This window comes from Taudactylus pleione, unplaced genomic scaffold, assembly GCF_031769625.1.
Source record: "Taudactylus pleione unplaced genomic scaffold, aTauple2 ptg000483l, whole genome shotgun sequence".
Classification (NCBI taxonomy): Eukaryota; Metazoa; Chordata; class Amphibia; order Anura; family Myobatrachidae; genus Taudactylus; species Taudactylus pleione.
In genome coordinates, this window is record NW_028284885.1 from 2,794,132 (window position 1) to 2,809,583 (window position 15,452).

General features: G+C 49.4%; 1 protein-coding gene across 1 annotated transcript in view; it reads right to left on the minus strand.

Moving 5' to 3' along the window:
- DNAH14 (dynein axonemal heavy chain 14) overlaps nt 1-15,452 on the minus strand; it is a 1,015,490-nt gene that overhangs the window by 210,742 nt on the left and 789,296 nt on the right. The window contains exon 45 of the mRNA XM_088449338.1: nt 4,413-4,553. Within this exon, the coding sequence (XP_088305464.1) occupies nt 4,413-4,553 (141 nt within the window). The remainder of the gene's footprint in view (nt 1-4,412; nt 4,554-15,452) is intronic.

Below are 15,452 nucleotides of genomic sequence, written 5' to 3' on the forward strand. Positions count from 1 at the left end.
AAAAATATATATTTTCTGTGTTTGTGACTTGTGTGCACTGTGGCTGCACGTGCATCAACAAAGGAGCAGCGCCAAGCGTGCGCCTGTGTCCCATAAGTAAAGAGCCAGCTGGCTCATTTCTTAAAGGGTGGTGTAACCCACAAAGTGCACTACTCTCCAGCAAAAATAAAAAAATATTTTCTGTGTTTGTGTGCGCTTTAGCCACACGTATATATATCAATATAACATAAATGGAGGACCAAACTTTCTCTGATAAAAATAAAATAGGGAAAGATCAAGAACCACTTCCTACTAGTGCTGTTGCTGCTGCTGGGAGTTGTTCATCATCCCAGAGAGGAAGTAGGAACATCACTACTTTTACTAAACAATTGACCCTCCAACAGTCCCTAGCGATGAGGATGAAGTACGACAGCAGTCATCCTGAAGCAAAACGTATAACTGAGGCCTTGACTGCTATGTTGGTGTTAGACGTGCGTCCGGTATCCGACATTAGTGCAGTGGGATTTAGACAATTGATGGAGGTAGTGTGTCCTCGGTTCCAAATCCCGTCTAGATTCCACCTGCATCCTCAAAGCAGCAGCGACAAGCGTGCGTCTGTCTGTTAAAGGGTGGTGACACCCTCAAAGTGTGCTACACAAACAATTAAAATATTGTTCTTTTTTCTGTCTTTGTGAAATGTGTGGGCTGTAGCCGCACCTGCATCCTTAAAGCAGCAGCGACAAGCGTGCGTCTGTCTGTTAAAGGGTGGTGACACCCTCAAAGTGTGCTACACAAACAATTAAAATATTGTTCTTTTTTTTTCTGTCTTTGTGAATTGTGTGGGCTGTAGCCGCACTTGCATCCTCAAAGCAGCAGCGACAAGCGTGCGTCTGTCTGTTAAAGGGTGTTGTAACTCTCAAAGTGCTCCAAAAAATCAAAAAAATTTTTTTAATGTGTTTGTGACTTGTGTGCGATGTAGCCACACTTGCATCCTCAAAGCAGCAGCGACAAGCGTGCGTCTGTCTGTTAAAGGGTGGTGACACCCTCAAAGTGTGCTACACAAACAATAAAAATATTCTTCTTCTTTTTTCTGTCTTTGTGAATTGTGTGGGCTGTAGCCGCACCTGCATCCTTAAAGCAGCAGCGACAAGCGTGCGTCTGTCTGTTAAAGGGTGGTGACACCCTCAAAGTGTGCTACACAAACAATTAAAATATTGTTCTTTTTTCTGTCTTTGTGAATTGTGTGGGCTGTAGCCGCACCTGCATCCTTAAAGCAGCTGCGACAAGCGTGCGTCTGTCTGTTAAAGGGTGGTGACACCCTCAAAGTGTGCTACACAAACAATTAAAATATTGTTCTTTTTTTTTCGGTCTTTGTGAAATGTGTGGGCTGTATCCGCACCTGCATCCTTAAAGCAGCAGCGACAAGCGTGCGTCTGTCTGTTAAAGGGTGGTGACACCCTCAAAGTGTGCTACACAAACAATAAAAATATTCTTCTTCTTTTATCTGTCTATGTGAATTGTGTGGGCTGTAGCTGCACCTGCATCCTTAAAGCAGCAGCGACAAGCGTGCGTCTGTCTGTTAAAGGGTGGTGACACCCTCAAAGTGTGCTACACAAACAATTAAAATATTGTTCTTTTTTTTTCTGTCTTTGTGAATTGTGTGGGCTGTAGCCGCACTTGCATCCTCAAAGCAGCAGCGACAAGCGTGCGTCTGTCTGTTAAAGGGTGTTGTAACTCTCAAAGTGCTCCAAAAAATCAAAAAATTTTTTTTAATGTGTTTGTGACTTGTGTGCGATGTAGCCACACTTGCATCCTCAAAGCAGCAGCGACAAGCGTGCGTCTGTCTGTTAAAGGGTGGTGACACCCTCAAAGTGTGCTACACAAACAATAAAAATATTCTTCTTCTTTTTTCTGTCTTTGTGAATTGTGTGGGCTGTAGCCGCACCTGCATCCTTAAAGCAGCAGCGACAAGCGTGCGTCTGTCTGTTAAAGGGTGGTGACACCCTCAAAGTGTGCTACACAAACAATTAAAATATTGTTCTTTTTTCTGTCTTTGTGAATTGTGTGGGCTGTAGCCGCACCTGCATCCTTAAAGCAGCTGCGACAAGCGTGCGTCTGTCTGTTAAAGGGTGGTGACACCCTCAAAGTGTGCTACACAAACAATTAAAATATTGTTCTTTTTTTTTCGGTCTTTGTGAAATGTGTGGGCTGTATCCGCACCTGCATCCTTAAAGCAGCAGCGACAAGCGTGCGTCTGTCTGTTAAAGGGTGGTGACACCCTCAAAGTGTGCTACACAAACAATAAAAATATTCTTCTTCTTTTATCTGTCTATGTGAATTGTGTGGGCTGTAGCTGCACCTGCATCCTTAAAGCAGCAGCGACAAGCGTGCGTCTGTCTGTTAAAGGGTGGTGACACCCTCAAAGTGTTCTACACAAACAATTAAAATATTGTTCTTTTTTTCGGTCTTTGTGAAATGTGTGGGCTGTAGCCGCACCTGCATCCTTAAAGCAGCAGCGACAAGCGTGCGTCTGTCTGTTAAAGGGTGGTGTAACTCTCAAAGTGCTCCAAAAAATAAAAAACTATTTTTTTTATGTGTTTGTGACTTGTGTGCGATGTAGCCGCACTTGCATCCTCAAAGCAGCAACGACAAGCGTGCGTCTGTCTGTTAAAGGGTGGTGACACCCTCAAAGTGTGCTACACAAACAATAAAAATATTCTTCTTTTTTCTGTCTTTGTGAATTGTGTGGGCTATAGCCGCACCTGCATCCTTAAAGCAGCAGCGACAAGCGTGCGTCTGTCTGTTAAAGGGTGGTGACACCCTCAAAGTGTGCTACACAAACAATTAAAATATTGTTCTTTTTTTTTCGGTCTTTGTGAAATGTGTGGGCTGTAGCCGCACCTGCATCCTTAAAGCAGCAGCGACAAGCGTGCGTCTGTCTGTTAAAGGGTGGTGACACCCTCAAAGTGTGCTACACAAAGAATAAAAATATTCTTCTTCTTTTTTCTGTCTTTGTGAATTGTGTGGGCTGTAGCCGCACTTGCATCCTCAAAGCAGCAGCGACAAGCGTGCGTCTGTCTGTTAGAGGGTGGTGTAACCCTCAAAGTGTGCTCCACAAACAATAAAAATATTCTTTTTTTTTTTCTGTGTTTGTGAATTGTGTGGGCTGTAGCCGCACTTGAATCCTCAAAGCAGCAGCGACAAGCGTGCGTCTGTCTGTTAAAGGATTACATCGGTGACAGCATCCAAGTAGGCATGTCAGACAGTCCGTACCTGTACTGGCAGGAAAAAGAAGCAATTTGGAGGTCCCTGTACAAACTGGCTCTATTTTACCTGAGTTGCCCCCCCTCCAGTGTGTACTCCGAAAGAGTGTTTAGTGCAGCCGGGAACCTTGTTAGCGAAAGGCGTAGGAGGTTGCTTCCACAAAATGTGGAGAAGATGATGTTCATAAAATGAATGATCAACTCTTCCAGGGAGACCAGCCTCCAGAACGTACAGAGGGACCTGTGGTTCCAGCAGGAACGAATTAATACTCTGTGAGGATGAGGATGTACATAACACTGAAGAGGGTGAGGAATCTGTGGATGAGGAGGATGAGGACGACTTCTTGCCTCCGTAGAGCCAGTTTGTGCAGGGACAGATTAATTGCCAGCTTGTTTTGTGGGGGCCCAAACGAACCAATCATTTCAGCCACAGTTGTGTGGCAGACCCTGGCGCTGAAATGATTGGTTTGTTAAAGTGTGCATGTCCTGTTTATACAACATAAGGGTGGGTGGGAGGGCCCAAGGACAATTCCATCTTGCACCTCTTTTTTTTCTTTGCATTATGTACAGTTTGGGGCCTAGTTTTTCAATGCCATCCTGTCTGCCACTGCAGTTTCACGCCTAGATGGGTCACGTGTTTGTGCCGCCCACTCGTGTCGCTTAGCATAGTCATCCAGCTACCTCGGTGCAACCTTTTGGACATAAAAACACTATTGTGAGGTGTGAGGTATTCAGAATAGACTGGAAATGAGTGGAAATTAAGGTTATTGAGGTTAATAATAGCATAGGAGCAGAAAAACCTACAAATTCTGTGATTTTAGCTGTTTTTATGCTTTTTTTCAAAAAAATACAGATCCAAAACACAAAACCCAGAACCCAAAACACGGAAGGGTGGTTTTGGCAAAACCAATCCAGATCCAAAACACGAAGAAAGATCCAGATCCAAAACCAAAACACAAAACACGAAAAGTGGCCGGTGCACACCCCTAGTATAAATAGGTAAAACCTGAGGGGAACATGATCCAGGAACAGTCTCCCCAGAGGCAAGAGCCTAATTATCAACAGAATCCCACAATCCTCTCAATAACGCAGGATGATACCTATGGAGGTGGGCGAGGGTCATAAGTCAGGTAACGCTACAGCACAGCTGGGGGCACTGGCAGCACTCACCTGTGAGGAGGACCGGCTGCTTGCGCTGCAGCAGCAGGCCGGTCAGGAAGGAGTAGCGAACGCTGTCCACAGTAGAAACACACTTCTGTAGAGCGCCACCTCTGTCTTTCAACGGGCTCAGCTCTGAGAATAACAAGCTCTCTAAGTGGACAAGAAAATGAAATTAAAAATCAAACAAAGGCTAAAATATACTAAATAAAATCTACCTCTAAAAACTATGGGATAGGAGTGAATGATGTATGTAGTGGATATAATAATGGTAAAGGGGGGTCTGTAAGGTGGAATAATCTGAACTGGGCACTGTAATGTGGAATAATATGAACAGGATGCACTATAGTAAGGTATAATATGAACAGGGGACACTAATGTGGCATGATAGGTACTGGGGCACTGTAATGTGGCATAATATGAACTGGAGGCACTGTAATATGGCATAATATGAACTGGAGGCACTGTCATGTGGAATAATATGAACTGTGGGCACTGTAATGTGGCATAATATGAACAGGGCACACTATTGTGGCATGATAGGAAATGGGGACACAGGGCCTGATTCAGAGCCGCTCGTAAGCGGCCGCTCGTTCGCTCCGAGCGATGTTCGCACAACTGCGCATGCGTATGGGTTGTAATATGCATGCGCGAACAAGTCATTGCGGTCGGAAATTGTGTGCTTGCATAATAGCGAATGCCTGCTAATTTGAGTGACAGAATGAGGCGTTTATGGGTGGTAACAGGGGAAGGTGCTTGAAAACGGGGAGTGGTAATTCGAACGCAGGCGTGCCAAACGGTCAAAACGGGCGTTTTAAGGGTGTGCATAATTAACAAAGCGGCCAGGGGGCGTTTTTTACAAAATAGCGAGCACATATATCGTTTTCTCGTTCAGACATAGAGGTGTCAACAGACCGCAAAGAGCGAGCGCTCAAATTTAAAATACCAGGCCCCTTTTTTCTGAACAAGCGAGCGCAAATAGCGTCCGGCTCTGAATCAGGCCCACTGTAATGTGACATAATATGAACTGAGGGCCCTGTAGTATGGCATAATATCAACTGGGGGCACTGTGATGTGGCTTAATATGAATTGGGGGCCCTGAAATGTTGCACGGTGGGCACTACAGTGTGGCATAATGTGAACTGGTGGTACTACAATGTGGCACTGCAAATTACTGCACCACAGAACCAGAAAAAATATGAGATATGGTAAGAACTTACCCTTGTTATCTCTATTTCTACGAAGTCCATAGGGTTCCACAGGATACCTTGGGGTATAGGTGTGACGTCAGTCGCAGGGCACCAAAGAGTTAAGCTTTCAGCCTCCCAGGATGCACTAGGTCCCCCTCCTATACCCCGCCCCCGGGCCAAGGCACCTCAGTTAGTTACCAAGCCATAGGCCGGAGGAGGAGAAGGAAGAGAGAGAACAAAGATCTGGACACATACAAGAATCACATTCTCACCAGAGGGAGACGGAAAACCGGTGACCAGAGCAAAGCCCATCTGCAGCACAGGTGCGACAGGGCGGGAGTCCTGTGGAACCCTATGGACTTCGTAGAAATAGAGATAACAAGGGTAAGTTCTTACCATATCTCATATTTTCTACTTCAGGGTCCATAGGGTATCCACAGGATACCTTGGGGATGTCCCAAAGCAGTATCCTTTAAGGGTGGGGACGCTCCTGTGCAGAAAGGAGAATCCGCCGCCCGAAGGAAGCATCCTGAGAGGCGAAGGTGTCAAACCTGTAATACCTCACGAAGGTATGGACAGAAGACCACGTAGCAGCCTTGCAGATCTGAACTGCCGAGGCACCACGTCGAGCTGCCCACGAAGGACCCACAGACCTAGTGGAATGAGCCTTCAGAGAAGGAGGGACCGGTAGGCCTTCATGAAGATAAGCTTCAGAAATAGCCATACGGATCCAGGCTGCCAAAGTTTGCTTTGAAGCAGGCCAACCCTTTTTACGGAAGCCAAAGAGGACAAACAAAGCGTCCGACTTCCTAAACGAAGAAGTGCGGTCAACATAAGTCCTTAAGGCCCGCACAACATCCAAAGAGGCCTCACCCACGGAAAGACCCGGTGAGTTAAAGGCCGGAACAACTATTTCCTCGTTAATATGAAACTGGGAAACAACTTTGGGAAGAAACTCGGGCCGAGTGCGGAGCACTGCCCTGTTCCCATAAAAAACTAAGAAAGGGGGTCTACAAGAAAGAGCCCCTAACTCAGAAACACGTCTGGCCGAAGCAATAGCCAGAAGGAAAACAGTCTTAGCTGTTAGCCATTTAAGATCCACTGAGCCCAGTGGTTCAAACGGCGGTCCTTGGAGAACCCTCAGGACCACAGCCAAATCCCAAGGCGCCACAGGTGGAACAAAGGGCGGCTGAATGCGGAGAACACCCTGCATAAAGGTGCGCACATCCGGGATTGTAGCAATCCTACGGTGAAACCAGACAGATAGGGCCGAAACCTGTACCTTCAAAGAAGCAAGGCGAAGCCCATGATCTAGTCCCGCTTGCAGGAAGGCGAGAATCCGAGACAGACGAAACTCCCGCGGTGCATAACCTCTCGGTCGACACCACTGGAAGAACGTATGCCACACGCGATGGTATATCCTCGCGGAAGACGGTTTCCGAGCTCGTAACATGGTACGCACCACAGAGCTGGAAAACCCCCGGGACCTCAGCATGGCCGTCTCAACAGCCACGCCGTCAAAGACAGCCGAGTCAGGTCCGGGTGAAGGCAAGGACCCTGAGACAGAAGGTCCGGTCGTAGCGGCAACCGCAGAGGAATGTCCACGGACAGACCCTGAAGGTCTGAGAACCAGTGCCGTCTGGGCCACGCGGGAGCTATCAACAGGAGCGTCCCTCCTTCCTGTTTGAATTTCCGGATTACCCGTGGAAGAAGGGAGACCGGAGGGAACAGGTATGCGTACCGTAACGTCCACCGGACGGACAGAGCATCCACCAGAGACGCCCCTTCGTCTCTTGTGCGAGACCCGTACACCGGCAACTTGTTGTTGTGCCGGGACGCCATGAGGTCGATTTCTGGAAGACCCCACCTGTCCACCAGTAGTTGAAAAACGTCCGGGTGCAGGGACCATTCCCCCGGATGAACGTCCTGGCGACTTAGAAAGTCCGCCTCCCAATTGAGCACTCCCGGGATGAAGACCGCTGATATGGCCGGAAGATTGCGCTCCGCCCAAACCAGGATCCGAGAGACCTCTACGAGAGCCGCCCGACTGCGAGTTCCTCCTTGCCTGTTTATGTAGGCCACGGTGGTAGCGTTGTCCGACTGGACCTGCACCGGGCGACCCTGGAGAAACCGCTGTGCCTGCTGGAGAGCATTGAAGACCGCACGGAGTTCCAAGATATTTATTGGAAGCTCCGCTTCTGTCGGCGTCCACCTGCCCTGGAACAAGTGTGGACCCGAAACTGCTCCCCAGCCCCGAAGACTGGCGTCCGTTGTCAACAGGACCCAATTTGGAACCCAGAACGGACGTCCCTTGTTGAGGTGGGTCGTCTGTAACCACCACGTAAGGGACAGGCGAACCTCCTGGGTGAGCACAATCGTCTGGGACTTCAGAGACTGAGTCAGCCCGTTCCACTTGGACAGGATCAGGTGCTGCAGAGGTCTGGAGTGAAACTGGGCGTATTCCACCATGTCGAACACCGACACCATGGAGCCCAGTAACCTCATCGCCGAGTGTAAGGACACCCGGCGGCTGTGCAGACAACTGCGCACCCTTGACTGTAAAGCAGAGATCTTGTCCTCCGTCACGAAGATCCTTTGCTGTCCCGAGTCCAATAAGGCTCCAAGATGCAGAATCCTCCGAGACGGGATTAGAGTGGACTTCTGCCAGTTGATTAGCCAGCCGTGCCGTTGCAGCAGTGCAATGGTCAGGTCCAAGTGGCGTAACAGGAGCTCTGGAGATCCTGCCACCAATAACAGGTCGTCCAAATACGGCAACATGCGGACTCCCTGCAGCCGCAGAGAAGCCGCCATGACCGCCATCACCTTGGTGAAAACACGTGGTGCTGTTGCCAGGCCAAAAGGTAACGCCCGAAACTGGAAGTGGTCGCTGCTGATTGCAAACCTGAGGAACTGTTGATGGCGCCAAAGAATAGGGACATGCAGGTAAGCGTCCTGTATGTCCAATGACACCAAGTAGTCCCCAGGTTCCAGCGCCAGAATGATGGACCGTAGGGTCTCCATCCGAAACTTCGGGACCCGCAAAGACTTGTTGAGTGCTTTGAGGTTGAGAATCGGACGATATGACCCATTGGGTTTCTGTACCAAAAATAGATTTGAATAGAAACCCTGGCCCCTCTGGGAGAATGGAACCGCCACTATAACTCCAGCCTGGAGCATAGTGTGCAATACCTTCCGCAGCTCCGTAGCCTTGTTCCGGTCTGATGGGAGACCCGTGGTGAAGAAGCGAGCCGGGGGTCTGTGCCGGAAGGAGAGGGCGTATCCGTGGGAAACCACCTCCAGAACCCAAGTGTCTGTCGTAGTGGTCGACCAACACTGGGCGAACTGTAGCAGGCGGCCTCCCACCCTGGGATCCCCCAAAGGGAGGCCCGGACCGTCAGGCCGCAGGCTTGTCATCTGGCTTGGGGGCCGGACGTCTGGTACTCCATGCCTGCTTCCGGGGCTTGACCGATTTCTTAGGGCCAGCCTGTCGAGGAAACGACTGTGGTTTGGGCCTGTCCTGGGCCCTAGATGACCGAAAGGACGATGGTCCCGAACCAGAAGGAGCAGCGGCCGACGGGAGACAGGCAGATTTGGCTGCCGCCAGCGTGGCCACAATCTTATCCAGATCCGGACCGAAGAGAACTTCTCCGGTAAACGGCAACGCTTCCAGACCTTTCTTGGAATCTGCGTCCGCCTTCCAGGATCGCAGCCACAAGGTGCGACGAGCAGCTACCGCTGCTGAAGAAATTCTAGACACCAGAGTACTAATGTCTAGAGGCGCCTCGTTGATGTAGGTGGCCGAATCACGGAGATTGCCAATCAACTCCGCCTGATCGGCCGGACAATCGGATTCAAAAGAAGCCTCTAATGAATCCGCCCAGCGCTCCATCGCTCTGGCAACCCAGCAAATGGCCATAGCCGGCCGTGCTGCCCCCCCTGCAAGGGAATAAGCGGACTTCAGGCAGATTTCTACCTTGCGGTCCGTAGCATCCTTAAGGGAGGACATGGATGGCATCGGCAATGTGGCACTACGGACAAGACGGGTCACGTGAGAATCCACCTGTGGAGGGGATTCCCACTTCGCAAAATAATTATCCGCGAACGGATAAGCCACCGCCAGGCGTCTCTGCGGCTGGTATCTTTTGCCAGGTTGTTTCCACGCCTCCTCTAAATGGTCCACCAACTGACCCGAAAGAGGAAAGACTGTGGCATCGCCCTTCACATCTTTGAAAAAGGCATACTTAGATTTAGCCGCTGGGGGAACTTCGTCCTCAATCACCAAGGCTGTGCGGACCGCCCAAATAAGTCCAGGAATATATACTTTGGACTTAGCATCAGCGTCCTTAGTATGGAGAGGTTCCTGATCGTCAGGATCTAGAATCTCCCCATCATCAGACGTCCCTTCGTCATCCTCATAAGGAGCGGACAGAGACGCCACCGGCCTTTTATGAGACCGCATCACAGACTCCCCTTGCAACACATCCGACAAGTGCTGTAAAGAACTCGTCAGGGAGTTAACCCACGCTGGCTCCTGAGAACCCGGGAGCGGGGAAATAGGGAGACTGTGGGGTACCACCAATTGTCGTGGGAACCCCTGCATGGGTGACGACACCACAGACTGCTGGGACAAACCCATCGGAGTAAACGCGGGCTGCGGAGCTAACTGGCCCACTAAAGCTGTTAACGCCTGAGCGAAACAAGCCCAGGGCGGCTCCTGTACCGGTGCTGTAACCGTAATAGGCCGCGCCATGGACAAACACTGCCGGCAAAGGCCCTCCGCGCTACCCTCCCCCTCCGCTAACGGTACTTTGCACGTGGTACACTGTAGCCGGAGGGGAAAATCACTTTCAGACATGATGGCATCACGTATGTGACCTCTCTCACCAATTAAGTATTAAATAGGCGAGAGACCACCCTGCAGCACCGCACCGCAAGGGCTTTAGCAGAAAGAACAGGGACAGTAATAAAGCTGACAGTTTAGAGAAGAAAAGATTACAGGCAGCAGCGCTAGCACAGTCACATACAATGCAGAAAAATAACAATTCCTGCACTAACAGCGCTGATCACTCAACTACACAGACACAGGGCCTGGTAGGACACAGCGCTGCATACACAGACCTGACCACAGCGGAGGAGAGGTATGCGGGGGGACCCAGACCACGATGCTTCCGTCCAGCGCTTCCAGCAGCGTTCACCATGCGTTCTGGAGAAGATGGCCGCCGAGGAGCAGAGAGGAGGCTGGCCTGGGGGAGGAGCGCTGACACAGGACCAGTCGGCAGCATGCAGAGAGGGCTGTGTGCAGCGGGGGAGGCGCCGGCTGTGAGACAGGGAAGGCGCGCTCCCCTGGCATGCATTTAACCCCTGGGACGCCGCAGCGCTACCGCTCTGCTGCGGTCCGCTGTCCCAGGGGGTAGTGGAAGCGCAGGTTGGTCGCCTGGCTCCACGCTGCAGCCAGTCCCCAGGGAGCCCCCTGCCTGGGGACTTAGGACCATGTGATCAGCGGGGACCCACCGCGGGACCCCGCTGCTTACCTCTGTCCCCCTTGAATCCGGCCATGGTCCGGAGCATCTGGGGTCACCGCTAGCTGTGACCCCAGACGCCCACCAGCATCCCCGGATCAGTACCGGCGTTCTGGTACCGGCGGGGTGTAGGGAAGACAGCATGGACGTCAGGACTGACTGTCCATGCTGTTCATCCAGTTGTGCAGCCACAGCTGCATGAAGAATAAGCTTCAGGGGCTCTTCTAGCCCCCACTCCAACAGGTGCACCCGACTCCGGCCGGGCACCAAACTAAACTGAGGTGCCTTGGCCCGGGGGCGGGGTATAGGAGGGGGACCTAGTGCATCCTGGGAGGCTGAAAGCTTAACTCTTTGGTGCCCTGCGACTGACGTCACACCTATACCCCAAGGTATCCTGTGGATACCCTATGGACCCTGAAGTAGAAAAGTTCATGTATGACAATAATACTTATCTGTAATAACAAAATAACCTGTAGGTAGATGTAAATAATAGGCAGGGAGAAAATGAAGCTGAATGATGTTACAGACTTATACGGTCCCCAAATCTTGTGATTACAAAGCTAGAAAAAACTACCAGTGAACATGAGCCGCGAGAGAATATCTAATTGAGGAGCTGTATTGTTTTCTGCGAGATAAATGATGTATATTACACACACATCTCCCATGTAAACAAGCATCAGGTGAACATCATGCGGGGACAAAAAGTAATAAATGAGACTGGAGTGAGGGCGCTGTCAGTACACAAACAAAATCTGAGGCCTGAACATAAGACGGATTATTCTTAGAAACTGACATCAAAAAAAGGATTGTGTCATGTCTGATAAATGTCTGTGCCACACAAGCCTGGAGAAATCCCCACAGCTACAGGGCACAGATAGAAGACACTGTACATACATACAGGGATCCGACACTGTGACTGACAGATCCCCAGCTGACACTGCAGGAGACACATCTGCACAATTGTCACTCACTAGTTACAGAGAGACAATGCAGTGTAGCAGCACAATTATCACTCACTAGATACAGAGAGACAATGCAGTGTAGCAGTGCAGGTATCACTCACTAGATACACAGAGACAATGTAGTGTAGCAGCGCAGGTATCACTCACTAGATACACAGAGAGACAATGCAGTGTAGCAGTGCAGGTATCACTCACTAGATACAGAGAGACAATGCAGTGTAGCAGCGCAGGTATCACTCACTAGATACAGAGAGACAATGCAGTGTAGCAGTGCAGGTATCACTCACTAGATACAGAGAGACAATGCAGTGTAGCAGCACAGGTATCACTCACTAGATACACAGAGAGACAATGCAGTGTAGCAGTGCAGGTATCACTCACTAGACACAAAGAGAGACAATGCAGTGTAGCAGTGCAAGTATCACTCACTAGATGCAGAGAGACAATGCAGTGTAGCAGTGCAGGTATCACTCACTAGATACACAGAGAGACAATGCAGTGTAGCAGCGCAGGTATCACTCACTAGATACACAGAGAGACAATGCAGTGTAGCAGTGCAGGTATCACTCACTAGATGCAGAGAGACAATGCAGTGTAGCAGCACAGGTATCACTCACTAGATACAGAGAGACAATGCAGTGTAGCAGTGCAGGTATCACTCACTAGATGCAGAGAGACAATGCAGTGTAGCAGCACAGGTATCACTCACTAGATACACAGAGAGACAATGCAGTGTAGCAGCGCAGGTATCACTCACTAGATACAGAGAGACAATGCAGTGTAGCAGTGCAGGTATCACTCACTAGAAACACAGAGAGACAATGCAGTGTAGCAGCGCAGGTATCACTCACTAGATACAGAGAGACAATGCAGTGTAGCAGTGCAGGTATCACTCACTAGATACACAGAGAGACAATGCAGTGTAGCAGTGCAGGTATCACTCACTAGATGCAGAGAGACAATGCAGTATAGCAGTGCAGGTATCACTCACTAGATACAGAGAGACAATGCAGTGTAGCAGCACAGGTATCACTCACTAGATACACAGAGAGACAATGCAGTGTAGCAGTGCAGGTATCACTCACTAGATACAGAGAGACAATGCAGTGTAGCAGTGCAGGTATCACTCACTAGATACAGAGAGACAATGCAGTGTAGCAGTGCAGGTATCACTCACTACATACAGAGAGACAATGCAGTGTAGCAGCACAGGTATCACTCACTAGATACACAGAGAGACAATGCAGTGTAGCAGTGCAGGTATCACTCACTAGACACAAAGAGAGACAATGCAGTGTAGCAGTGCAAGTATCATTCACTAGATGCAGAGAGACAATGCAGTGTAGCAGTGCAGGTATCACTCACTAGATACACAGAGAGACAATGCAGTGTAGCAGCGCAGGTATCCCTCACTAGATACACAGAGAGACAATGCAGTGTAGCAGTGCAGGTATCACTCACTAGATGCAGAGAGACAATGCAGTGTAGCAGCACAGGTATCACTCACTAGATACACAGAGAGACAATGCAGTGTAGCAGTGCAGGTATCACTCACTAGATGCAGAGAGACAATGCAGTGTAGCAGTGCAGGTATCACTCACTAGATGCAGAGAGACAATGCAGTGTAGCAGTGCAGGTATCACTCACTAGATACAGAGAGACAATGCAGTGTAGCAGCACAGGTATCACTCACTAGATACACAGAGAGACAATGCAGTGTAGCAGTGCAGGTATCACTCACTAGATACAGAGAGACAATGCAGTGTAGCAGTGCAGGTATCACTCACTAGATACAGAGAGACAATGCAGTGTAGCAGTGCAGGTATCACTCACTAGATACAGAGAGACAATGCAGTGTAGCAGTGCAGGTATCACTCACTAGATACACAGAGAGACAATGCAGTGTAGCAGTGCAGGTATCACTCACTAGATGCAGAGAGACAATGCAGTGTAGCAGCGCAGGTATCACTCACTAGATACAGAGAGACAATGCAGTGTAGCAGTGCAGGTATCACTCACTAGATACACAGAGAGACAATGCAGTGTAGCAGTGCAGGTATCACTCACTAGATGCAGAGAGACAATGCAGTGTAGCAGTGCAGGTATCACTCACTAGATACAGAGAGACAATGCAGTGTAGCAGCACAGGTATCACTCACTAGATACACAGAGAGACAATGCAGTGTAGCAGTGCAGGTATCACTCACTAGATACAGAGAGACAATGCAGTGTAGCAGTGCAGGTATCACTCACTAGATACAGAGAGACAATGCAGTGTAGCAGTGCAGGTATCACTCACTAGATACAGAGAGACAATGCAGTGTAGCAGCACAGGTATCACTCACTAGATACACAGAGAGACAATGCAGTGTAGCAGTGCAGGTATCACTCACTAGACACAAAGAGAGACAATGCAGTGTAGCAGTGCAAGTATCACTCACTAGATGCAGAGAGACAATGCAGTGTAGCAGTGCAGGTATCACTCACTAGATACACAGAGAGACAATGCAGTGTAGCAGCGCAGGTATCACTCACTAGATACACAGAGAGACAATGCAGTGTAGCAGTGCAGGTATCACTCACTAGATGCAGAGAGACAATGCAGTGTAGCAGCACAGGTATCACTCACTAGATACACAGAGAGACAATGCAGTGTAGCAGTGCAGGTATCACTCACTAGATGCAGAGAGACAATGCAGTGTAGCAGCACAGGTATCACTCACTAGATACACAGAGAGACAATGCAGTGTAGCAGCGCAGGTATCACTCACTAGATACAGAGAGACAATGCAGTGTAGCAGTGCAGGTATCACTCACTAGATACACAGAGAGACAATGCAGTGTAGCAGCGCAGGTATCACTCACTAGATACAGAGAGACAATGCAGTGCAGGTATCACTCACTAGATACACAGAGAGACAATGCAGTGTAGCAGTGCAGGTATCACTCACTAGATACACAGAGAGACAATGCAGTGTAGCAGTGCAGGTATCACTCACTAGATACACAGAGAGACAATGCAGTGTAGCAGCGGAGGTATCACTAGATACAGAGAGACAATGCAGTGTAGCAGTGCAGGTATCACTCACTAGATACACAGAGAGACAATGCAGTGTAGCAGTGCAGGTATCATTCACTAGACACACAGAGAGATAATGCAGTGTAGCAGCGCAGGTATCACTCACTAGATACACAGAGAGACAATGTAGTGTAGCAGTGCAGGTATCACTCACTAGATACACAGAGAGACAATGCAGTGTAGCAGTGCAGGAATCACTCACTAGATACACAGAGAGACAATGCAGTGTAGCAGTGCAGGTATCACTCACTAGATACAGAGAGACAATGCAGTGTAGCAGCGCAGGTATCACTCACTAGATA